This window comes from Cupressus sempervirens, chromosome 2, assembly GCF_028749045.1.
Source record: "Cupressus sempervirens isolate cs-2001-9-10 chromosome 2, ASM2874904v1, whole genome shotgun sequence".
NCBI classification, from domain to species: Eukaryota; Viridiplantae; Streptophyta; class Pinopsida; order Cupressales; family Cupressaceae; genus Cupressus; species Cupressus sempervirens.
Window position 1 is genome coordinate 91,766,020 of NC_143119.1, and position 27,871 is coordinate 91,793,890.

The 27,871-nt window shown below is 36.5% G+C and overlaps 1 protein-coding gene across 6 annotated transcripts in view; it reads right to left on the reverse strand.

The window, feature by feature from the left end:
• The window catches only part of LOC149571182 (E3 ubiquitin-protein ligase At3g02290-like), a 99,594-nt gene extending 75,372 nt beyond the window's left edge, over positions 1–24,222 (reverse strand). For all 6 annotated transcript variants that reach the window (XM_089812755.1, XM_089812753.1, XM_089812751.1 and 3 more), the window contains exons 1-2: positions 23,726–24,222; positions 21,606–21,821 (exon numbers count right to left, since the gene is read on the reverse strand). In XM_089812755.1, the coding sequence (XP_089668881.1) occupies positions 21,606–21,728 (123 nt within the window). In that variant the 5' untranslated portion in view covers positions 21,729–21,821; positions 23,726–24,222. The remainder of the gene's footprint in view (positions 1–21,605; positions 21,822–23,725) is intronic.
• Between the last annotated feature and the right edge of the window lie 3,649 nt (positions 24,223–27,871).

The window sequence follows — 27,871 nt, forward strand, 5'->3', positions numbered from 1 at the left end:
AGCATAATAAACGCCTTTATACAACCCCACTATCTTGTGCACCAGCTTCTCTATTGCAGTGTTACATGGTCCCAACTCAAGCTCGGTGGCCCAATCAGCCAACATCTCCGGTGTCTGAACTGTTGACCAACCCCTGTCCTCAAAGCAGGAGCGAAACCGCTTAGGAAAAACCCCCCAAATATAAGCCCGAACGAAATGCAACTCTCTATGATGAGTCAAAGCCTATAATGCAATGGTGTGTCCTTTCTTCAGCGTAACCTACATGGCTCTGAGGTAGTCCCTGCATCTCTCTTCATCTGACCCATAATCCTCCTTTGCCACATCGTCCATCATCCATTCCCCATCACTCTCCATCTCTGCCTCACCTATGGCTACGTCCACATCCGGTGCTGCCTCCTCCTCTCTCGGGGCATCCTCGGATTGTGGAACTCCCACCCCCTGTGGCTCTGATACGGCAGCTAGTCCTGGGGATACCCCTACATGCCTTGGGGATTGAATGGACAGACCGACCTCTGCAGCAATGAGTCAGAACTGTTGTCGCAAGGATGCACTCGCTGTCCATCACCTCCATCTTCTTGGGTTGTGGTGTCTGTGTTGGCTCCATGCTCTCATCTTGTTGTGCTGGTTGTACCGACGGAACTAGTTGTACTGGTTAGGTTGACTGTGTTGGCTGAGCATCTGCTAGCAAGGAGGACGAGATGGTGACCACAGCATCAGAGCCAATCGCATCTAATCGAACCTGAGGTTCAGGCTCTAGTGCTAGCGACTCTACCATCTCTGAGGTTGGCTCTGCTGGTGCAATGAAGTCTAGCGAACAACTCTGGGAAGGCATCCCTCGGTCGTGGCCATTGGGGGAACAACATCCGCCGCAATCGTCGAGAAAACATCTGTCGTGGCCGCTAGTGAAACATCTGCTGCCATGGGTGGAGTCATAACGACCGGTGGATGTCTCTAGCCAAACGGGGGAATAAGTGAGGTGGTGGCGGTCAAGTGCGCCGAAGTTGGCAACTGAGGAGGGGCGAAGAATGTGGACCCGTTGCCCGCTGCCAACTTCCGCAAAAGTACTCTCTTCCTCGAACTCGGCCCTACTGCTCTCTGAAGTGTCTTCACGTTCACTGTTCGTGTCTCCGTATGCCTCCAATCCTTGGAATACCTTCTTTTGCCCGACTATTGTTCCACCCGTGTCCAAATGTCTCCAATAGAATATTGGAGGCTCTCCTAGTGCCAACTTTCCACTTGGTGGAACCTCAAAATCGTCGAGTGGTACTTGATTAACGGCTGCCTCCAAAAACAAACCAATGGCATGGTGTAGCATGAAGAACGTCCGGTGTTGGAGTGTCATAAACCCCTCCATCCTGTTGGAGAGGACCGTGGCCCAATCGTACACTGTGCCATTCATGATGTTGTTCATGAATGCAATCTGCGGCAAAGCTATATCCGAAGCCTAACTTACCCCTGTCAACCTACTTTTGATGACATCCATGATACATCTCCAGTGGCCCTCCCGAATAAAATCTCTCTGAAGCCCTCTGCACTTGGCACCCTTTACCACTGACTCCATTTCCTCTAGCGTAAGATCGTGGCCTACTCATTTCACCCAATATTCTTTTCGTTCCTGTGATAGCTTGCAGTTCTTGATCTCCACTTTCCGACCTCCTTGGCCAGGGATGCCCAAAACCTAGTGAAATCTTTCGGTTTGAAAGAAACTGTCATACGGTGCTTCTTGTACATAAATGTACTGGTTCTGTTGTTCCTATTGTATGATTCTATCATGGTTACAATCGAATAGAAAATACTGGAAGTTGTATGGCCCAATGCACTTGTGCTCGTACCAGAATTTGTTTGATTACCTCTATGTCTAGAGTTTCTTGACACCATTTCCGACACTCGCTGTCATTCAGTCCTTCAAACTGAACTATAAGGTGTGAGAGGTCAGCCCTTACTTTTTGCTTCTTACTGCTGGATGTTGTTGGCCCTACAACTCGAATTCCAGGTTCTTCTCCATATTTGTCTTCAACTGTTTTTTCCACTACTTCCTTTTCCCTACGGATTCCATAAAACGGCTTCTTGCTTTACCTTTATAATGTAGGGTTTCTCCTCTTTTCTTCTATCTTCCGCGGCAAAGGTTCTGACAATTTCCACTTAGCTGTCCAGAACTTCCCCAGAATCCCTTTCTTACCTTAAGACTTCTTTTTCTCCCATGGTGTGGGGAAGGAGTCTGCACGATGCTTGTTCTTCTCTTGGTAGGTTTTCCTCGGATTAATTTGCAGACACAATGCCTTCTTTCCGTCACCGTTACCTTCCTTTAACACACTCTCGCGGAAGGAACCGATCTCAAAATGGGAGGTAGTCACCGCTTTGGAGAAGGCATGTCATCTTATCTCAAAATGGGGAACCCACACAATTCGACCGAAGTGGGACATCAAAAGTTAACAAATTTGTCTCCAAAAGCTTTAACAAAAATGGCACGTATAGTACACACACTAGCTAGCAATTCAGAGACTACATTCTCACACGGTCCTCAAGCAGAAGGTTTAACACGAATGCTACGTTGTTCACAGACAGAAGTTGTCCCTGAAGTAATCCAATCCATACAAGGAGCTCGTGCAGAAGTTGTCAGCTACATAATAAATAATTACCATCTACATGCTAATCTACCCGTCGGCAACACAATATCTACCAACGATAGTACAAACCTGAGCAAACCCAAGAAGGATTCAAATAGATCATAGGGAAACCATCAATATTGGAATGAAATTTTTTAGTTTTTAGTTTTTACCTTTGACTTTGACTTGGTTACCCTGAATCAAATCTCCATACCCCAAAAAAACCCACAAAAGCATATCAAACACATACAGACTCAATTTAGCTTACTTTGATTGCAAAATACAAATACAATTCCAAAAGTATGTTTACCCTAAGTCAGTTTTATATTCAGTCAAGCGTGTGAAAGCATTTAAGGTTGACTGAGCAAAGTTTTATTAATTTGCAAGATATAAGTAAAGATTTTATTTTGCGCAAATAATAGGAAGTGTAGATGTGATGCAAACAATTGTGAAGAAAGCTTATATGATATGCGAGCCTTATGCGATGCGAAATCTAATATATGATCAGAGCAAGTGTGAGATACAGCAGTAAGACAGTATTGTATGTATACCTATTCTTGTGAAGAACTTTATTGTATAATTGCATATTAGGGCAGTGGGCTCTTCTTGCATACATTGTATTTGATCTACCAACTCCTAACAAGGTTGAGGCTTTTAACAGGGCCTAGTCCTCTAACAAGGACTCGAGACACCATATGTATTTCACAGACTCCTAACAGGGTCAATATCCTTAATAGCATTCTTTTGTTTAGTGGATCATCTTGTGGGTACCATCCCCATAGGGGTTTTCCCTTGGCCAGGGTTTCCCTAGTTAACCAATAATGGTGTTGAGTTCTCTTTGTGCATGGTTATATTTATTATTCAGCATTGTTGGTTTACTTTCATATGCAAGTTATAAAGTAATTAACAATATTCAGTTATGGGCAAAAGTTTGTAGAATACTAATTCACCCCCCCCCCCCCCCCCCTCTCTCAATATTATCTATTTCTAACAATGTTCATATGAGTGAAAGCATGAGCTTGGATAATTAAAATATTAGCATTCCATAGAATTGATATAATATTAGGTGATTATGAGACCTCAGGATGGAATTTATTAATGTCGTATAAGGAGAATAAGTTATCTAAAAGACAAACATTATCATGCATCAGGTTTTTCAAATTGCTAAAATAATGTAAGTGTGTTGGGGTCCTTGAACGATGGACATTGGCACACTCATCTAGTGGAAATGGATTTATATTCTTTAGTTTTAAATCACCACTCTACCATGAGAATCTATATCATATTGGCTCCTAGATGTTGCTCATGTTATTTGCACAAGTGACTTTATTTTGTGAGAGATTTCAATTTAGCAAAAACAATACACATAAACATTGAATTGGGCCTTCACAATCTATGGCTTCCCCAGCACTACACATCCAACCAAAGTTCCAATTCTTGATTCAAGACAAAAAATTATTAAAATTGCAAAAATGAAATCCAAATTGTTTATTGTGTCACTAAGGCTTGTATCACAAGTCATGTAGCAACTAAGTAGGTGTGAACTTCTGGGAAGAAAAGTTCCAAAGTAGATGACATCACCACATATGTACCACCAAATTTTGTCTTATTAATAATGAAGTTTGAACAAGGAACCTGTCATCCATAATGTTTTTTCCTTGCAATTGGCAATCTCCAACCTTAACCAAGCATTAAGCACAAATAGCTACGATACTAATGAAGAGGCATGTGGTTAAACTTAAAGATGAAATGTTTAGTTTGAAAGAGATACCACTTTTAGGTTGCAAGTTATTGTCCTTCCCCAGTGACTATATAAAGGTAGAATTTTACTTACGAGAGGAAGGATTAAAAGGAAGAAAATAATCTTACCAACAAAAACAAATATAGTCAATAATATTAGACTATGTTTTCAACATATTTTTGCTATCTTTTCTATTGGCTATTCCTTAGCCAGTTTTTAGCTTTCTCTTCTTCCCTCTTTTGTCTATCATTTTGTTGCTCTAGCTCTAAGTTGCCCTACGATTTATCTAACTTTTTTGGATCTTATATGTGTGTTATTCTTTGAGCCTTTTCCCTAGCCTCCCCCCTTTTTCCTTTTTTTTTTTTTGTTGGGTGCTTCCCCTCCTAGTTCTTGATAGAATTTTTTGTTTTTGGTTTCCTTTTTCTGTTTTTCCTATTTTTCTTACCTCCCTTATGTACCCTCGGTTCTTTTTCCTCGATATTTTCCAGCTTTGTTGGTTCTCTGTCTTGCTTAATTCTTATCCTTGTGGTGCAGGATTCTTTCACCTTTTGTTGTTATATCCATAAATGCTAAAGGGTCTATAGATATATCCATAGTTGGAAAACTCGCCAAGCCCCCCAAAAGTTTAATCGGGAAAAACTCAGCCATTTTTTAAAAAAACTCAGGAAAACTGGAGAACCTTAAAAAACTACTAAAATTTAATTCAAAATACATTTTTTTGCAAATTTCAATGAGAAAATGCATCTAAATGAGTTCATTATAGAGAACACAAAAGAAACAAGCAGGAGTTTAGATATATATAAATACATAGTGGATACAAAATTGCATTCTCATGCCGAATGCTGATGGCGGGAAGCATAATAGTAAATAGTTTGTGTCAAACCAGAAGTAAAAGCATCATTACAATCACATTTTCCTCTTCCTAGCTCTACTAGCATACTATAACTCTCTATCTTACATAATATATATAGGCTTTTTGGCTTTTGTTTTTAACTAAAAAAATTTAAAATTTAAAAAAAGAGTTTTTTCTAAAAAACTCGCCGATTTTTTGCAAAAACTCGGCAATTTTTCACAAAAACTCGGCAATTTTTCTTACAATTAAATTTAGGAAAAACTCACCAGTCCCAAAAACTCGGCGATTGGTAGAAACTTGCCGATTGTTCGGCGATTATACCAACTATGGATATATCAACTCAAGGGAAGCATCCTTCCTCAAGAGTTGTCTTGAGGTTAGCAAAGTTATTCTTCATTCTTTGTCAATCATAGCTAGCTATTGTTTTCTCTCTTCTTTTTTCCTTCTCTTATAGGTAGGCTTTATTTAGTTTAGATTATTTCCTTCCTTCTCTTGTTCTGCTAAATTCAGAGTCGTTCAATATCTCATATCTAGGAATTATTTAAAGCAATTTGAAATATTTAAGTTTGTTTTCTATATTATGTTAATAATACTAATATTGATCTTAGTCAAAGCTCTGAAAGTATGCAGATTATATCGGAAGAAATGTGAATTTGTGAAGACAAGAAGAAGATGATAAGGTCTTCTAGAATAAAAACTAAATGTATCAAAAAGCAATTTGATTCCAACACTGGAGCAAAAATAAAGATGTTAGAACAACAAATTTCACAGAAAAGCAACACAAGTATGTATGTAGTAACCATCAAATTCAAGGAAAGGGCCGAGTCGGTAACACTATTAGAAAGAAAGTAAAATACTTGATAAAATGATTGTAAGTTATGAAATTGCTCATGTAAGAGAAAGTATGCCTTTTCAAAGTCCTTTACGACATTAAAGTCAAATGTACCATACTATTGGCAGGATGCTTGTGTCCCGGGCTAGTCTGGGTTTTTCTTCCCCTTCTTTTGCCCCCCATGCCTGCACTTTGAACGGGAATAACTTCATTGTAAAATTTAAAATTAATTAAAACTTGGCAAAAGCCTTTTACCGATCAAAAAAAAAGTATAGTAAGCATTATATATTGTGGCATGGATTTCCATACATAATGATCAAGTGAATAAAGGCTTACTTCCTGAATTGTTGTGCATGATTCTCTGACTGTTAATTTATTTTAAAGATGATTGGATCTGTGTAAACATCCATACTTCTCTGAATCACTTTATATGATTATCTAGTTGTTTATTTATACCGAGATGGTTAGACCTACATAAATTTGCATTGCTTCTGAATTACTGATTATCTGACTGTTTATTTGCTTATGATTGTCAGAGTTAGCCTACTAGAGATATCTTCTTGATTCAATAATGGTTTAATATATGAAACATATAACAAATGTTATGCCTCTGACTTTTGTAATGAACCATAGTAAGGAAAATGAGGTAGTCACAATTGGGAGGATGGTGATGAGGCCACCTTCTAAGCATGCCACCTCATGATTGTGACTGGGGAGTCATGGGGTCAAAGGTAGATAAAGTGGACTGCCTTTGGGCCTAGGAAGCATAGGTTTTCGGGGCTCCCTTTAATAAATGCTCCTCATAGTCCCAAAATGGTAATGGGTGTTCAATCATTAGAAGCAAGTTAGGAGAGTGAGATGAAGGAGAACATGATAGGATCCCACACTAGATACATCGCCTCACATGTATGTAAGGGCCACATGAGGCCAAGAGGGATAATGAATCCGCTCTTGGGCCTAGGGTAGGAGGTTTTTGGGATACCTCATCAAGTCACCCTACATTAGCACTTCTATGGTTGGGTAACCTCAAGTTAACTCCAATGAAATATCCCAAACTCAGATACAGACTCAAATCAGATTTTGTATTCAAATCTTGACATGTTTTGCTTCATTTCATTGCAAAATAACAACATGCAAGCATGCAAGAAAACAATATAAAGTTCCAAGGAAATAAGCAATTTCAAGACAAATCTAATGAAAAAGATACTGATATAAAACATGAACGGACATTACATCAAATATATTGTTGTTACAATACTAGAACATGCATAAAATTAACATGCAACAAACCCACATGATTCCACTCCAATATCATCAAATCCCGTAAGATATGATCATGTGTAGCATACTTAAGAAGATTGAATGACATGCAAGAAGAGTGACAAATACATAAGTGTTGTTGTAGTTGTGACCATACCCACAAATAGTAGCACAAATATGAGTAACATAACAATGTAATGTGCTTGTGAATCCTAAGTGAATCCAATGAGGGGGCTGACTTGGGTTTTCATCCAAATCACCAAACCATTTAGGGCTCATTTGGCAAGGGGAATACGGCTAGAATAGGCATTTGTCTATTCTTGAAATCTCTGAATTCTCTGTTTGGGTGCAGCAGCTAGGAATTAGGAATAGGCATACAATAGGAATATGTATTCCATTTATGCCCAAAAAAATGAGGATCTCAATTGCACCTAAATAGGTGGAATTGGAATACTTATTCCTATTCCACTTTTTTACTTTGTTAAAAAACAAAAAATTTGGAGTTTGTGAAAATTGTCGCTCATTTTTTGCACTCAAGCTTGCATGGATGCGGCAGGGTCCTTCATGATCTATGCTCCAGTAGACATTGCAGCCATGAATGAGGTGCCAAATGGGGAAGATCCAGACTATGTGGCCATTTTGCCATCCAGATTTGCCATATTACCAGATGGGCCCAAGTGTATTATTAACTCAGTGAGTAATAGCAATAGCCACAGCCATAGCACCAATGCAAATGGAAATGGCAATGGGAACGAAGAAGGTATTGGAAACCCAAATGACAGATGCAATTTTGATAATCTATCTTCTCTCTTCCAATGTTGTTGATAGTTGCACAAGTGCTGATTTCTTTCATATAAAACTAGGAGTCACACTTCGTTGCCCACATACTTCAGATTTATATAAAACTCTAATTTCATTTTTACCAACAGTGGTCTCTACATACTGAATGATCTATGGTCAACAGTATCAGCAGTGACATCAAAATAATTCCACTCCTATCTTGATGGGGCTTTGACTACAATCAAGTGCCTCTCTCTTTGTTGCTCAACGCAGCTATTGAACACTGCCAAAAACTTAAATTCAACACAGATATAGACAAGGACAACAAAAAATCCACGTTTCCAATTGTTGATTATGATTAGTCGAAGTGTATTACTCCAGCTCATACAAGTTCCTCCAATATTAAAGCAGCATTACTTGCAACTGTTGTGTGCATGAAGTTCAATAAAAAAAATTATCGGAAATTGTGGTTGAAGAATACTTGACAGATATGATCAGTCGTTCAGTTGTAACCGTAAAAATTCTTATACATTGATATGACAGTTGTATTGTCTGATTGGGCTGAAGCTCACATCTATGTCCTATGATTTTCAAGACTGTGATGATGAGTTTTTTTTTTTTGCTTGGATGAATTTTTGTATGAATAAGATGTCGAAAATAATCTTATTCTTATTCCAGTTTTACACAACCAACCATGGAATAAATATATTCCCCATCAAATTCCTGGTGAACCAAACATAGAATAGCAATACATATTCTCATATTGTATTCTCAGATTAACAAATCCAAATTCTTAGATTAACAAATCCAGAATACATATTCCTATTCCTGTAGCCAAACGGGTCCTTAGGGTTTATGTCCTAGGTTTTACTAAACCTTCAAGCAAAGCTTCAAGGTCATAGAGAAAAGACTCTAAATAAAAATAAAAATTTCCAGAATGCCTTCACTATTCCCATTTTCCTCCTTTTATAATAGCTTTTTCCCTATTTTGAGAGAGATACTTTATTTTATTTCTTTTAGTTTGTTTCCCCCCAAAATGTAACTTTATGTTATAATTTAAAGTTGATATTATAATAAAATAACTTTGCTAAGTGACTTTTATTGATACTTGTTTTATTGAAGTCACTTTTAAATAGATTAATTAAAAATAAGCCATCCTTCTAATATTTAATTTATTTGGACAACTTTAGAATAATTAATTTAATCTATTCATTTCGCCAACATTTGGGGACATTAAGTCCTCCCTTCTCAAAGATTGCTTGCCCTCAAGCAATCCACACCTGCATGTTGAACTAAATAGCTGGATCCCAGATATAGAACCTGTACCATGAGCTAAAGTAGTAGTAGTCTAGTACCAAAGCATCATCATCCGTTATTCAACTATACTTGTAGACCAACCAAAGAGTATATTAAGAAACTCTCACATATTCAAATATCAACAGCCACCACATATTGTTGTTATATCTAAAACCAGCAACAAATAGGATGGCAATGATATGATACCAAGACAAAAGTAGAAGACTCATCTCATGAGGATTTCCCATCATGTAATCGTATTCCAATGCATAATCATAGCTGATGTAGACTTGAACAATTCTAAAAATGTAGTGAATAGCCACATAGGACAGTCACTTGTCCCTAAACAACCCATGTCATTTGGCTCAAATGCCAACAAAAATGCAGCTGTACCATCACAAGAACTAGGTGCCAATATCAAATTTGGAATGTAGATGCCATCACCAACACCCACAATCAACTCATGTGTGGCTGATCCACTCACAGTAACAACTCATGTGTGGTTGATTAACTAATAGTAACTTCCATAGAATCATTAAGTCTACCATTAATAGTTATATGTTGCAGGAGAAATTTGGCTCATTGGGCTTATCAAGTTAACTTTCTTTGCCTTCCCAATCCAACTCTAAACCATTCTTTGGGACTGATTTAGTGTTGTTGTTCCAAGGTGAACAAATTCAGTCCTCTTAAACAATGCATCATCAACTGCCGACTCGTGTCATCTTTCAAAACTAGAATGCCAACATTAGTGACTCAATTGCATTAGCTTCTCCATGATCATGGGTTGCATGACCTTGAGGATGAAGAGATATAACGCTGTTGCCATAACAATCAGCACAACTATCATGCATTTGTGTTCTACCTTCAACTTTTACAAGCAACTCTTCATCGGAAACTTGATTCTCAATACTTGCGTTTTAAATACCATGTTGCAATTTTTCTTCATGTGCATAAATTACATTATCAATGGAATCAACTAATACACTAGAAGATGCATTGTGGTCACCCAATGAATCCATGCCATTATTATCCATACCAATCTCATGCTTAACATCAAGAGAATTCATGTTTATCTCTCTTCTAGAATTCTCTTGTAAATCATCCCACGGAGATGATGAAGCCTCATGTGATTCAATCCCCAATACTTTTCTTTTTTCCTCGTGAACTAAATCTGCGTGTTTATAAAATTCTCCATGTAGATTTGCATAACTCCATTGAATTTTCTTTTCTCTTATGGTGCTGTTTTGAACTTTAAGATGATTGTTCTTCTCTTTTAAGTATAAAAGTAGGTTGAAGTGGTCTATTAGACCTTGTGTTTGTTGTCCTAACGACATTAGAGGCTGCTCCAGCAGAATTCTCCCGCCTGCCTTGACTTCTTTCAACATCTAGATTTCTTGACTGTGGTTGTACTCTTAAATTACCAATTGCAGTCAAAAGTTGTTTCTGTGACTTCATGAAAGTCTACATCATTTGTTGTTGTTGTTGTTGAGAAAAATGTGCCAAAACATCCTGTCTATTAGGCTGACCATTCCCACGATTATTCCCTTGGTCTGCATATTCAAAGGATCTTGTTCTTCTGCTTCTTCTGGTAGTGCATGTTCTTGTTGTTTCCCTTTACTTCTACTATAATACTTGTGTAGACCAAACTCTTAAGAGCTTATATAATAAATTCAAACATATGCACTATTTCTGTTAATAGCTACCATCTGATCCAAATGCAACTATTAAATCCAACATGCAATAGCCCAATTTCGCAAACTGATTAAAAGTGACATGCAACCATCTAGGTATCCACCAAACTAACATGCAATGCAAATCCACTCACTAGGATTGTTCAGAAATAACATGCAATGGTAACCCTCTTCCTAAATTTCTCTTAAACTGTCATTCAATCATCTGGGTATTCACCAAATTGTCATGCAATATCATCCAACAAATGCAACTGCAATATCTGTCATGTAATTGAAACCCTCACAGGCTGGCAGGGTCACTGCCCTTTGATACCACTGAAATATCCCAAACTCAAATATTGTCTCAAATCTGATTTGGGTATTCAAATCTTGACATGTTCTGCTCCATTTCATTGCAAAATAACAACATACAAACTAAAATATGCAAAGAAACAATGTAAACTTCCAAGGAAATAAGCAATTTCAAAGGCAAATCTATTGAAAATGATTCTGATATAAAACATGCATGGCTTTACATCAAATCTATTGTTGTTACAATGTTAGAACATGCATAAAATTTACATGCAGCATACCTACCTGATTCCACTCCAATATCATCAAGCTAGTGTGAGATATGATCATTTGTAGCATACCGAAGAAGATTGAATGACATGCAAGAATAGCGACCAATAAATAAGAGAAGTTGCTTCCATAAACATACCCACAAATAATCACTGCAATATGGGTGACTTAACAATGTAATGTGCTTGTGAATCCTAAAGCGAATCCACCATGGGGGCACACCTGGGTTTCCGTTCAAATCCCCAAACCATCTAGGGCTTTCTTCCTAGGGTTTTACTAGACCTTCAAGCAAAGCTTCAAGCTCATAGAGAAAAGACTCAAAATAAAAATAACAATTTCTAGAATGCCTTCACATTTCCCTTTTTCCTCCTTTTATAATAGCCTTTTCCCTATTTTCAGAGAAATACTTTATTTCATTTCCCCCCAAAATGCAACTTTATGTTATAATTTAAAGTTGACATTATAATGATTTCACATTATTAATCAAGCGACTTTTAATAATACGTATTTTATTAAAGTTGGTTTTAATTAAATTAATTGAAATAAAGTCAGCTTTTTAATATGAATTTATTTCAGAAACTTTAAAATAATTGATTTTATTTATTTATTTCGCCAACATTTGGTGACATTACATCCAACGATCTATCAAATTGATTATAAATGAACCATAATTTTGTCAATTTCAATTTATGGATTTCCATAATTGAAGAAACCCTGTAGACGGTATAAACTAACCCTAATCTTCTACAATTGTGAATTTTGGGCAAATTCTAGGGCACATTAGGAAAGGGGCATTACAAAAGTATACAGTTGTGGAATAAGAGAATATAGTTGTTGTAATATCCCTTGCCCAAACTGACTGATTTTCGCTCAAGGAATATTGTCAAACACTTGTATGTTGCCTTTCTCTTTTCTGATTTTTTTGTGTTTCAAATTGTTTGATATAGTTTGAATGATGCTAAGAAATTTAGAATAATTGCAAATGATATTACAATACCTCTTACAATGAACTAATATAAGAGTGCAGTTCTTTTTTGGTATTTTCAATGCATATACATGGAAACTAGATATGGAATGCATACCTACAGCCAACTGACATTTTGACAAATAATTGGCTAGATGGACATTTCGTCAAACAAATAGTATGCAATGTATATCTCCTTTACTGAATTCATTCCCATGTACAATGCTGCTATGAATTTGCCAAGACAAATGGGCTTACAATAATGACTACAGCAATGCCAAATTTGTTACTGAGTTATCACTTACAACAGCAAAATTATATGCCTAATGCTAACTACTAATAGTTGCAAGAGGAATCTGATAATAGTGATGTCCACGGATGGAGATGACAGTTGTATAAATACTGTAGCATGGCATTGTTCACACGTACTGTAGCAGCAAGGAAAAATACGATTACTAATCGCTGTCAAAAATGAATCTTCAAATCTGCACTCAATAGTCCTTCAATATTCTTCAAACCCTTCGGTTATTCCTTAACTTTAAGTGCAAATAGAACTCCAGAATGAAGCTCTCCTAAATGCCAAAATCAGTGGATATTTCACCACCTCAAATGGTTGCAACACTGAAGAATTAACGCTCTCCAATGGCTAACTGAAATCAGAAACCCTTAGTTTCTTCTCCCAAGTTCATATCAAATACAATTAACAATAATCGGATGCCTAACAATAAAGCTCTCGCCTCTATTTATTCTTTTCCTTCACACTTCTAGAATGAAATACAATATTATTTAATTGCACTGTCTAGAAGCTTCCCCCTTTCCAATACAATAATTAGTTGTGCTTCTAGAAAATGCACTCTCTAGAAGCTTCCCCCTTTCCAATACAATAATTAGTTGTGCTTTTAGAAAACTAAATTAATTAAATATAAAGTCAACTTTAGATTTATTTATTTATTGACTTTAATTTAATTCATTTCTCCTTATTTCTCCACTTAGCCTTCCGAGAATGAAAGGCTAAGAACTCCATTGAGGGCCTAAAAGATGGGGGTCATTATAGTACACCCTCCCTGAAATTGCTTGTCCTCAAGCAACTTCAACTCCAGGTGCTGCAAAATCTCCTCATTCTCCCATGTCACATCCTCTACTGCCAAGTCCTTCCATTTAACTAGATACTCCCTGATAGTACACCACCTCAAGTTCCTTTCCTTGAAATCAATGATAGCCTGTGGCACCAATACCAATTTTCTCTCATCATCCAAGGCTGGAAGTACTGTAGAAGGAACAATATGGTGTCCTTAACGCCTTTTTGAGATGTGACACATGAAAGACATTATGGACTTTACTCTTTGCTAGCAAATCCAACTTGTAAGCCACCTCTCCAACTCTCTTGATCACCCTAAAAGGCCCATAATAACGTGGCTTAAGTTTCTCGACACCACTCCTTTTGAGAGTAGACTAGCGGTAAGGTTGCAGCATCAAATATACCATATCACCTACCTCAAAAGCTCGCTCAATCCTCTTCTGATCAGCATACTACTTCTGTTGATTTTGTACCTTAGGGTATTCTCCTTAAGGGCCTTTACAAAGTCTTGGCTCTCCTATAATAAGTCTCCAACACTGGGTACTCTACTATCTGATAGCAACAAATCCATGAAACTAGGTGCCTCATATCCATATAATGCCATGAATGGTGACATTTGGATAGAAATGTGATAAGTGGAATTATAACAATATGCACATAGATATATCCACTTAACCCAAGCCTTTTGTTGCCCTGCTATGTAATTCCGAAGGTACCCCTCCACCCATTTGTTTATTATCTCTATCTGACCATCTGTCTAGGGGTGGTAGCTAGTACTCAGAGTGAGCTTTGTCCTACACAATCTGAACAACTCCTACCAGGAGTGACTCATAAATTTGATGTCCCTATCGCGGACAATGCTCCAAGGTAAGCCATGCAACCTAAATAACTCTCTAAAGAATAAATCTGCCACCTGCATAGCATAGTAGTGTATGTAGCAGTGATTGGGAAGAAGTGGGAAAACTTCGTAAGCCAATCAACAACAACATATATACAATCTCTGCCCTGGACTCTTAGTAGTCCTGTAATGAAGTCCATGGACAAACACTCCCACTTCCTATTAGGAATTGAAGTTGGTTGAAGTAAGTTGGTTGGGTAAGAGTGCTTCTATTTATTTTGCTGGCAAGTAAGACACTCTAACATACTACAACACCTCCGCTTTAAGCCCTTTCCAAGAAAAACGCTCACGAATCTGCCAGTAGGTTCTATAAAAACCTAGATGTCCTACCATAGGTGAGTCATGATAAACTCTCAACACCATTCTCCTCATCTCTAACCCTAGCACTAAACAAATGCACCCTTTGTAAATGATGAGCTCATTCACAAGGGTGAAATCACTATTCTAGATCGATCCATCTATGAATCCCGATGCCCATGTATCCTTTGCATACTCTGCAAGGATCAAATGTCTCCAATCCTCTGATTTATCTGTCATCAAGCTCGAATGGGGTCTTCGTGACAAGGCATCTACTACTACATTTTGTGTCCCCTTGAAATAGGTAATATCAAAGTCATATGCTTGTAATTTACTCACCCATTTATGTTGCCTATCATTAAGATCTCGCTGCCCCAGGAAATGTTTCAGGCTATTGTAGTTGGCCTTTATGCTAAATTTGCTACCCACTAAATACTGCCTGAATTTGGCCAAAGCATGCATTATGGCCAACATTTCCTTATCATGAATGTTGAAGCTCCTCTCGAGCCCCCTGAACTTCCTACTCTCATAAGCAATCGGGTGCTTGTCCTACATAAGCACTTCTCCAACACCTTCGCCAAATGCATCACAGTGCAACTCAAAAGGTTTGCTAAAATATGGTAATGCTAGCACTGGACAAGAAGTCGTCAGCTCCTTGAATGTATCAAAATACTCCCATGCCTCAAAAGTCCATACAAAAGCCCCCTTTCTCATCAAGTCCATCAAGGGTGTTGCATGCCTAGAATGTCCACTAACAAACCTCCTGTAGAACCCACACAACCCCAAAAATCCTCTTAACTATCCCAAGTTCACTGGAGTAGGCCACTCAATAATAGCACAAATCGTTTCAGGATCCATGTGTACTCCCTAAGCACTGATAATGTGACCCAGATATAATAACTTTGATAATCCCAAATCACATTTGGACTTCTTTGCATACAAGGACTCCCTGCTCAAAATTCTCAACACAGTGTCTAAGTACCGCACATGCTCATCCCATGTCCTACTATACACCAAAATGTCATCAAAGAAGACTAAGACAAATTTCCTCAACTGATGCTGAAAGACCCTATTCATTGTGGACTGAAAAGTAGTTGGAGCATTAGTTAGCCCAAATGGCATAACTACAAATTCAAAATCGCCACAATGACACCTAAATGTCGTCTCCTCTTTATCCTGCTCTCTGACTTGGATTTGATGATAGCTTGATCTCAAATCAATTTTGGAGAAGAAACCTGCTCCATGTAGCTCATCTAATAACTCATCAATCCGTGGGATGGGGTACCTATTTTTGACAGTCTTCTTGTTTGGACCTTGGAATCTATGCACATCCTAAGAGTTCCATCCTTCTTCACCAAAACCACAAAAGTAGCGAAAGGTGACTTACTTGGTCTAATGTGCCCCATAGCAAGTAGTTCCTTGATGGTTTTCTCGATCTCATCCTTCAATCTCTTTGGATGCCTATAGGGTGTGATCATGATGGATTTAGCACCCTCCTCTAACTCAATAATATGTTCAATACCTCTATCTGGAGGTCTACCAAGTGGTATTTCACTGAAAACCTTGTAGTGCCTGATTCTCAATTCCTGTATGTCGGAGTCATATTCTGATTTTTGCTGCTCCTGTGATGGCATTAAATTGAAATGGGTTGCCCACTCAACCTAGTCATGTCTCAACAAGCTCTCCATGCATCTACAAGACATCATCCTAAATCCAGTGTCACGAATGGCCTTAAGTATATGGATCTTCCCTTCTTTAGAAATTCCATCTCCATATCTCTCAAATTGAGAGTGAACTCCCCTATATCATGTAACCAAGTCATACTCAAGACTAAATCTATACCACCCATGTTAACAACATAAAAATCTTCTTTAAAATCAAAATTGTTGATCTTTTGGGGTAGACTTGTAGTCTTCCTGTCACATTTGAGGATGTAGCCATCAGCTACCCTCACTCTCAGACCCTCAAATTGCTCTGTCTATATCCCACGCCTCTCAATCAATCTGGAATCAATAAAATTGTGAGTAGCACCTGTATCAAGCAAAGTAATAACTTGTTGACCAGCCAATACCCCTCTCATCCTAAATGATCCCTCTTGTTGTACACTAGTAAGACGGGCCTCCTTAAGTCTACCCTCGATCTTCTCATCACCTATATTATCTGTACCTTCCTTTTCTTCAATTGATTCCTCATTTTCAGATTTCTGATCTGAATTTTCAAAATCGAAATCCTCATAATAAGCCCACATAACCCTATTTACTTTACCTTTTGGCCTCAAAGGTCAGTCATGGTTCATGTCATAGGGTCCTTTGCAATAAAAACAAAGTTTTCTCTTCCTTAAATCATTCAATGTCTCTCTATCCAAAAGAGCAAATGATTTAACTTTATTTTCAACCTTTGTTTCATCCCTCTCAGGTTTCTTGAAGAATGGTTCGTCTTTGCTAGATGATGCACCCTTTGACTGAAATTTATTTACTAGGGCTGCTTGTTTCGTACTTCTAGCCTTCTTAATTGCTTCTTGCAAATTGAGATCAAAGACTTTTACCCAACCTTTCAGTGGTTCGGATAATCCCTCAATGAACAAAACAACCAATCCCCTATCTGATATATCTGGCACCATAATGGATAGCCTCTGAAAGTCACTAATGAAATACTCCAATCCTCCTGTCTGTCTCGATTGTGCCAACTCCCGGAAGTAGACTTTTGGATCCTTCTTAACAAACCTCTCTACCAACCTGTCCATGCAGCCCTGATATGAAGTCACATGGTTATGCTGAAGGGTAACCATCCCATGGTACCACCAATCACATGCAACTCCCTCTAAATGTAGCGTCGCATATTTTATTGCTCCACTTCTATCATAGGTTTCAATGCTAAGAGGGTATCAAGCTTGTGAATCCAAGCTTGCGATGTCATTCTACTACTCCCATCAAATGTGGTCAAGGAAAGCTTCCCTATAGCCCGCTTTAATTCATTATCCTTGCTATGAGGTCTCCTATTTTGTCGGACTGCATGGTAGTGTTCTCTTCTTTGGTTCACAAACCTCTCAAAAGTCAGTCTCTCTCATACCTGCAGTGCCAATAATTCTCATTCATCATTAGCAGCCATAAGGATATTTGCAAATGTCCCATCCTCAGCTTCCTCTGTCGATTCCTGTTCTGGTTCCTCTCTAACAAAGGTAGGACGTGTGGGCCTGTCTTTTGTTCTAGAAATAGTTCTATGAGCTCTCCGTGATCCCACTACACTCCCGTTATCCCCTTGTTCCTGATTTTGTCTGTCCTGTAGGTTCATCCACTAAACCATGGTGGTGAGTACCTGCAAAGCCCGAGCCATCTGCTCCTGTCCCGTAACCATTGCCCTGAAAAACTCCCTTGTTTACTAATCCTCATTCCTATTATCTCTTGGTGGGCTACCCTCTTGCCTATCACCCATGGTGTCCGGCTGCCTATCAAATTCTTGTTCCTTATCAAACAAAGCTCGCCTACGAATGTAAAATCTATGAGAGCCAACCCCTCGCTGCATGTGATTGCTAAACACTCAAGATGACAGGATTTACCTCTGATACCAATGTAATATCCCTTGCCCAAACTGACTAATTTTAGCTCAAGGAATATTGTCAAACACTTGTATGTTGCCTTTCTCTTTTATGATTTTTTTGTGTTTCAGATTGTTTGATATAGTTTGAATGATGCTAAGAAATTTAGAATGTTCGCCAATGATATTACAATACCTCTTACAGCTAGTATAGATATCTTAAATAAATCTATCTAAAGAAATGCCGATAGATATCCACTACAAAATCATTATAATTTAATTTACTACATCTAAATTTATTTATATTTCCTTTATCTCTATTTATTTATTTATTTACTAATTTAAGCTTTTTATTTTAATTTCTTAAAAAATAGATGATTTATATCTACAAATATTATTTTAAATAGATATTTTATGTTCTATTTATTAAATTATTTTTAAAAGTATATTCTATTTATAATAAGATTTAAACTTTTGACATGGACATGTCAAATTTAACCTAGAAGAATAAAAGTTAACATTAACACGCTCACACCATCTCACTCCCCCATTCTGCCATTGTAGAATGCCTATCAGCATTAATGAACTAATATGCAAGTGCAGTTCTTTTTTGACATTTTCAATGCATATACATGGAAACTAGATATGGAATGCATACCTACAGCCATCTGACATTTTGACAAACAATTGGCATACAACTATCATGCTGATCATATATGCTATTGATGGACATTTTGTCAAACAAATGATATGCAACATATATCTCCTTTATTGAATTCATTCCCATGTACAATGCTGCTATGAATTTGACAAGACAAATGGGCTTACAATAATGACTATAGCAATGCTAAATCTAATATTGAGTTATCACCTACAATAGCAAAATTATATGCCTAATGCTAACTACTAATAGTTGCAAGAGGAACCTGATAATAGTGATGCCTACAGATGGAGATGAAAGTTGCATAAATATCATAGCACAGGTACTATAGCGTGGCACTATTCACTCATACTGTAGCAACAAGGAAAAAAATGATTACTAATGGCTGCCAAAAATGAATCTTCAGGTCTGCACTCGATAGTCCTTCAATATTGTTCACACCCTTCAATTATTCCTTAACTTTAAGTGCAAATAGAACTCCAAAATGCAGCTCTCCCGAATGCCAAATTCAATGGATATTTCACCACCTCAAATGGTTGCTACACTGAAAAATTGATGCTCTCCAATGGCTAACTGAAACTTGAAACCCTTAGTTTCTTCTCACAAGTTCATATCAAATGCAATTGACAATAATCGGATGCCTAACAATGAAGCTCTCGCCTCTATTTATTCTTTTCCTTCACCCTTCTAGAAGGAAATAAAATATTATTTAATTGCACTCTCTAGAAGCTTCCCCCTTTCCAATACAATAATTAGTTATGCTTCTAGAAAATTTAAGTAATTAAATAAAGAGTCACCTTTAGACTTATATATTTATTAACTTTAATTTAATTTATTCCTCCACTTAGCCTTTCAAGAATGAAAGGCTAAGAACTCCATTGAGGGCCTAAAAGATGGGGGACATTATAGTTGTACACATTTTTTTATCAAAGGAATGGCATATGACTCCACACAAGTGTCAAATGATGACATACAAAGAGTTTAGTGAGATCACTTATTAATCATTGTTTATTAATAATGTTTTGAGAATGAATTCTAATTTCAAAATTATGAATGCATATTGAGTATTGACAATGAGTTCTAATTCTTGAATGAAATATTATATGTTGGGGTTCTCTAATATACGTATATGTGTGTGCGTGTGTGTGCACATTTTATCCATGTTTTCATATTAATATAATTTATATATGCATGAATTATCCATGTTTTTGTATAAACATTCAAAATTTCCCTACATATTTTAAATTTTCCTTATATTTATATAGTCATCACATAGCCATCCCCAATCTCGGTAGAAAAAAAATTGGCATTCTAGTCCTCTCATCCCTTGTGGTCCCCATCCCAGAAACTTGGGGTAACCTTGTTAAAGGTTGATTATATTTTCTCCAACAACCGCCATGGAGGAAAGACAACTTATGATAGTCCCCAACATTTATAGCACTTATTAATGGTCATAACTAGAATCCCCAATGTTCATTAAGGGCACATTTTCTCATGCTTTGGAGCTGTTCATTAAAATGGAGGCACTCCAGGAGTGGCAAGAGAAGGAAAAAGTGTTCCCTCACCATTCCCCACATCCACTAGCATAGCTCCTGCCCACAGCCTGCCCCCACTTTGCAGCTTGGCCAACTTGTGAAAACCTTTATAAACTCTAGTGATCTTCCAAACCAAGGAGAACTTATTGAGATCATAGCAACTTACACCTACTTCAAATTACAACTTTGTTTTTGAAAATATTCAATTTCAATCTGTCTTTGCAATAGCATATTTACAAAGATATCCTTTTGTCTGGAAGTGCTGGTGTTTTTTAAAACATTTCTAGGATATTCTTAAAGCTGTCTTTATTCAATGTAGTGGTTAAGCCTAAAGTTCAATGCGTGATTTGTCACAAACAGGCAGCTCATCATTTCATTGTCCATTTTAAGTTTACCAGCCTTTTTCACCCAATTCCTTGAGAAATCTTTTAGGCTTACTTGTATTCATGTATCCTAAATCTTAGGTGACTCAAGCTTACATTTAAATGGTACCCAAGTTTGCCCTCTGATCTTCTCTATTGTCAACTTCCTCCATTTAGGTACTTCTTAGATGCCCTCACTCCCCCAAACTCCTCTTGAAGGATGTCATCAAAACAAAGATGTTAATCATCAACAAGAGCCTGCTTCCTAGCTGATGATGACTGCTTTCTTGTATGCATTTGCCTACTATAGCATTGTGTTTAACATGCAAAAAAAGATAGGTCACCTTTATTGTGTTAATAAAGTAATGAAATACAGGGCTGAATCATGTCAGTAAATTAAAATGAGTGCACTTGGTGCCATGAAATTAGGAACTATAATGTTATATAGATGAATAATGGTTTATGTTTAAAACATTAAATTCAATCCATGGTAGATATGCTTCAAGCTTAGTACCTCTTTAAATCATGGATTCCCTGTGCTTTTTACCCTCATAGGATCAATAATAAAAAGCCCTTTGCAACAATTTTAACCAAGTTTCCAATTTCAAACAAATGTTTGTCGAGAAAATAATAAAACAAATGTTTATCGAGAATACCATGTTGAGTAACCAGGGGACACAAAAGCTGAGACAATAACAATGTTGTAGCATACGTCCATTTGGATAACCAGTGTATTCTTCAAAGTCTTCCTGATTTAAACAGCAGCAGAAAGCACCCATGATTCACTTTCACAGATGCTACAAGTCCCCAGTATAAGAAATGATTCAATGTTCATGTAATGCTGGTTGGCGCCTTTTCCTAACAGCAGCAAACTGCAGATTATATCATAACAAACCAGACAATAAATCAAATTTCTTGGAGAGCAGAATTAACAAATACATCTTCTTAATTATAACAACTGTCCAAGAACCTTCCTGTCTCATATCAGATACAGGAAGACAGCTTCAACTCTATCAAATTCTTCCGTTGTCACAAAAGAAAGCAATGATACTCATAAATCCCAAAACCTAATAGAAGACCTAAGAACCAGAGCTATATTTTGGTGCTAGGATTTTCACATCCACCTTTATCCACCAAAGACAATTTGCTGATATTAATATTTATATAGCCTTTAATTGATAGCAATCTTTTCATCTTAAAAATCTTATTAAGAATTCAAAAAGGTATAAATGTGCATTGCTTTCTCTTCTGACAAAGATTATAAGAATATCCAAACAAAGTACCCAAAGCCATCACATATCCAGAATTATGGACCAGAACACCAGACTTTTTGAAACGGTTTGTGAGTCAGAACTCTCAGAAGATCATGCACCTAATTCCTATCCCTTATCAATTAAATAGATGATGTCCTGTACATCACGTCCCATACATCAACGCACCTATGTATTTCACATGAGGAAGGGCTCATCAAAATTTAAATGCAAGATTATTTACATTATCAAAATTTATTCTTGGTAATCTTTACAAACCCTTTACTGTAGAAAAACACCAATTCAAACTCAAAGATTTTGATCCCTCACACAGAAAATACATTTTGTAGTGAGCAAGATAGGCTTAAAGGACATTGATTGCTACATTGAGCAATTGGAACAAAGAAAATTAGGCCTCTGTTAACAAAAAAACGGGTGTCTTCTGGCATGACTTAATAAAGCATATTCAAAGGAAAACCAATATATCTAGTGTGAAAAACATAGATGTGTTGCTTTAAAAACCTAAAAGCAAGATTGCATGACATCTCGTTTCATTGTATCTTAACTCCAAATGGTCCATATAATGGAATGTAAATCTCTAAGTTTCCTTTATCAAAAACTATATTCAGAAATTCTTTTGGATTTATAAATTATATGCATAGCTCTAAGTTTGTTTCAAAAAGCATTTACCCTTTTCTCTTCTGCTCTCTTGATCAGTAAAGATTATTTTTCAACATTGATCATACTCAAACTATGTTGAAACAGATAATTTGAATCACATATAAAAAGGCCTTTAGGATTTAAACAATGCTCATGAGGGATGAATTCATGTGAACCACTACTCAAGCAGCATGAGTCAATGTAGATTGCCTAAGGCTAGAAACAACGCAGCTGAATTCTCAAAAATCATAGCACATAATTCTTTTGCAGGTATTATTGAGGAATGTCAAGTAAACCAGTTAAATGTCAGACAATCACATACAGATCACTGTTATAAGTATACATTTATAAAAATTCAGAGCAAATATTACATTTGCAAGAATTATGTTACTACTTATCTAACCAAAGAATTACCTAATGCACCAATAAATAAAAAATGCAAATGCTTCTATTTTTTTCAAAACATAGAATTACCCAGCCATGATTAACTTTTTTATGGACCTATTAAGAGTGAAACCTAAGACCACCTATTTATTGCTGCGCGCTCTACCATTAAGTTACCTGCCAGCTGTGTGACAGGTCCATCCATAAATCATACGTAATTCAATTTCCAAAACAACTGAACGCTAACTTTGAAATAAAATATATGTATAAGCAAGGATTCCGATAATTGACCACGAAATTCTATAAACTATAAGATAACGAAGGTGAATCCAAACAATAGACCGATAAATTCAATAAATTACAAATAAATCAGCTAGTGTTCAGGCAAACGACAGTAAAATTCCAAAAATTATGCATGAAGCAATAGGAAAGGATCCAATCGACTTCAAAGTTCTAACCAAATGCGCCACTCTTATCATTACCTTCAGCCGCGGAATAAATTTAACTACTTTCCACGCGGCCCACAGTGCAATTCCGCTTCTCCGCTAGACGCACCAACAATGTGTCAAATTAAATTCAAATTCCTCCACATTGACGAACACCGTACTATAATCATAAGAACCAACTGAACAGGAAGGAAACGGGAATTCAGAAGCCCACATTACGGCCAAAAACCCATGCGATGAGGTACAATTTGGCCTGAGGTTTGACAGCGCCGAAGAAAACAATGGCCGAATTTTTCTATACAGATAAAGAAGACTTCTTCCAGGAAATTTGTCGCGAAATGCTAAGGAAGCCCTGCAATAACGTAATAGTCATGATCCAGATTTTAAGAAAATCAACAGTAGAGGACAGCAAATTGGCTCCTTCCTTGATCGCCGTTAAAATGAGAAAAATGTCAGTAAATTGCAAAAATCAGAGACCAGCTGTTCGCCATTGCCGAATTTCGCAGCAACGTCTGCGGATGCCAATGTTTGGTGCAATTCAATTTAGTTTGACGTGGGGTTAATTCTTCCATTGATTGATAAGTTGGAGCAGATTAATCGAATTTAGATTGTCTGGCCTGCACGGTGGCGGGTCCCACGTGGAATTCGAAAAAGTGACTCCAGAATTAAATGTGGCCGTTGCTTTCGTGGAAATTGGTATAAATTAATTTTATTACAAATATTAATTGCATTTATTGGGGGACAGCAATTTCAAGGCACTCGTAGAGTATATTATCATTATTATTATAATTCTCAATTCTAAAGAGATCATTATTGATATTAAATTATTATTATAATTCTCATTTCTAAAGAGATCATTATTGATATTAAATTATTGTTGGGCTAGATTATATTCGTTGCCCAAGTGGCTGTTTCTTTTATTCGAGTAGTTTTGTATTCAGTGGTTGAAGATACAATGATGTATTGGTGTATTAGGTAAGTACAAAAAATTATAAATAAAGTTAATAAGTAGGAAATATTTTAACACCAAGTCAAATCAAATTGGGTATTACTATGAAGATTCAATTTTGTAGTTTTTTTTAGTAAATTGATTGACCTATCTTTCCTGAGTGGTGGTTCACACGAACTATCTCTCGTGAGAATAAATGGAACATTTAGTACTTATTAGATCTAGGTGATGGTCACCCGAGTATTGAGATGGATGACCTCCTAGGAAGTCCAAATGCTTCACCACTATGAGTGTTGATCTGAGTTTTGTTCTACTATAACACACAGAATCAAATACTCAATGTTTATTCAATCCTCTCTTGAATAAAGTCATCCCTCGTGCTAAGCTTGCAATGTAATATCATGTGATAACTTCAAGGTTCTATTAATCATGGATACTCGGTTAGTGAAGTGATGTGATATGTTGGGCAACACTTAGGGACTTACGTTGTTTCTCAAGATTTGACAATGCACTTCTAATGATATGGTATCTCAATGTGCAATGAAATTAGTGTTTTTAAGTTTTCAATGCTTGTCTACTTAACTCACTTCATCTTAACTATTGTATCTATTCATGAGATTGAGTGCAAGGACTTGTGAATGGCTTGGTCTCTACTAGATGGAGCTTAATCAACAACTCGACTAACTTCTAATGTGTACTCAGATGGTTTTCTTATTGACATCTCCTCTTTAATCTCATCAATTGGATACAAATTAAAGACTCGACAGCAAATGAAGTTAAGTATTAACATTCATCAACTTACCACACAAGGCACCCTTACAATCCGTAAGAAGCTAGTGGCTTGAATTTGTTCAAGTGCAAGTGAACATCTACAACTACTTTCATTCAACTAAACTAAATCACGTGAGATAACACCAACTTGATCACATATATCACCATGCAAAACATAATAATGATAAGTAGAGCAAATTTGGCATTATTGTTGCAACAATTCTCCAACACCTCATTTTACATATGAGGGGAGGAGCCCTTATATAGGGAGCTCAAATACAACGAACGACCAAGATTGATTTGAAATGAAGGGCCAAGATTAATCCACATAAGTCTTATTTAAGGTTTCATAACCACAACTGCAGATATTAAATGTCCACCCAATTACAATGAAGCACCATCTTGTGGACCAATGAAAAAATTACACTATCTTCATGGGCCAATGAGAAAATTCAAATCCATAACAATAAGATAAGGATGAATGACACATGAACCAATGAGAAGAGAGCTCATTATAGACAACACCTCGTCACTTTGGGAAGTGTGTCACTTATCCTGAGGCAAACAACCATTTGTAAATAATTATAAAATGTTAAATTATAACTCCAGTAAGCCTTAAAAAACCATCACAAGCTTTCCATGTTAACTATCAATAAAAAATAATTTAATGGGGTAAAGCAAATTTGATTGGAAAATATTTAATTTATTACTGTTTATGATTTATTTTTCATCAATTTAATTTCTCATTTGTTAAAATCGATGTCATTTGGATTACTTCAAAGTGACAATAGATGCATTAATTATTTCATATTTAAAATCAACCCATATTTTGTAAAATTGAGGTAAATTCAATTCTCGTCTCAATTTAAAACCCATTTTCATCTTTTTTTATTTTTTATTTTCATTATTTTCTCTCTCCTCTTTTTTCTAATTAATTAGTAAAATGGGTCTTACCTTAATTCAAATTTAATTTATATCAGGATTTATGTCATTAGAAATATTTAATCCAAATTAATTAGTAAAATGGGTCTTACCTTAATTCAAATTTAATTTATATCAGGATTTATGTCATTAGAAATATTTAATCCAAAGCCCAGTGCAAAATTTAATTACATCGAATGTTTATCTTTTAATAGTAAATTCAAATTTTAATGCTCCACGCTCATACAATATTTTCCATTGCCTTGAATTTTGGGTCCAATGTCATTTCAAAAGATGATTGCACGCATTTGCAACAAACTTCTAGGCTCAACTTCCTATTTCAAGGTTTAAATATCATTGCTCTAAGATTAGGTTGCAACTCAAAGGCTTGAGATAAGATGATGTTTCCTACACTTGCATTAAGATGAGACAAAAATTTCACAGGTAGAAAAAGGAGGCTCGGGTCAAGATGAGACACAAAATTAGAGGTGAGGAAAAAGATTTGGCTTTAAGATGAGATAAAATTAACACAGGTAGAAAATCATCAAGTCTCAGTTTGAGACGAAGCAAAATATGTCTCAGCCCAAGATGGGGCAACATTTACATGGGTAGCAAAATAAGTCTCAACTCAAGATGGGATAACATTTACATGGGTAGCAAAATATGTCTCATCTCAAGATGGGACAACATTTACATGGGTAGCAAAATATGTCTCAACGCAAGGCGGGACAATATTTACATGGGTAGTGAAATATGTGTCAGCCCAAGATGCATTTTATACTTAGCCAAATTTAGCTTTGCTTTTAGCATCACTCTCAAATTTGTTCCATCTCTTTGATTGAGCCAAATCCCCACTACAATCCAAACACAAACCCATCCCTTCACACCTAAGCCCAATGTCAAATCTATATAACCAAACGACTATAATAGTCCAAGTAGAATGAAAAAGAGTAAGGGGGGCATCAATGATGGGGTGGTGTGGTGAAACCTCACAACATCTAGCAACTCTATTGAAGAAATGTTATGAACATTTCAAGTACAAAATTGATACGAATCTGGAACTTTTGTTAGTTCTACTTTTGCCTATCCAACAACTAGGAAATATACTCAAAATGGGTGGAACCATACATCAAACCAAAAAAATATGTGTTTAGTAACTCACATATGTGTAAGTTATTTCCAGCTCAACAAGAACCAAAGAGTATCTTAGATTCATTAGGTTTAGCTATTTTAATATCCTTACTCCAAAAGAATCCTTGATAAAATTTCACTGCCAATCAGGTGTCCATAGCCTTGATGAGGTTATCATTATGATCAACCATAAATATCTCTCTACCTCTAGTGATTAGTTTTATAGCACCAGTAGAGATATTTACACACTAAAAGCCAAAATGCTTTATTTTCTCTTTTCATTTTCTCTTTTCTTTTGATATTGAATTTTTGCTCATTCACAAACTTTTATTTGGCATACTAAAGCCTATAAAGGGTTTGGAAAACTACAATGGCATTGAAGTAGGAGTATGGTTTTCACTAATCCCAAC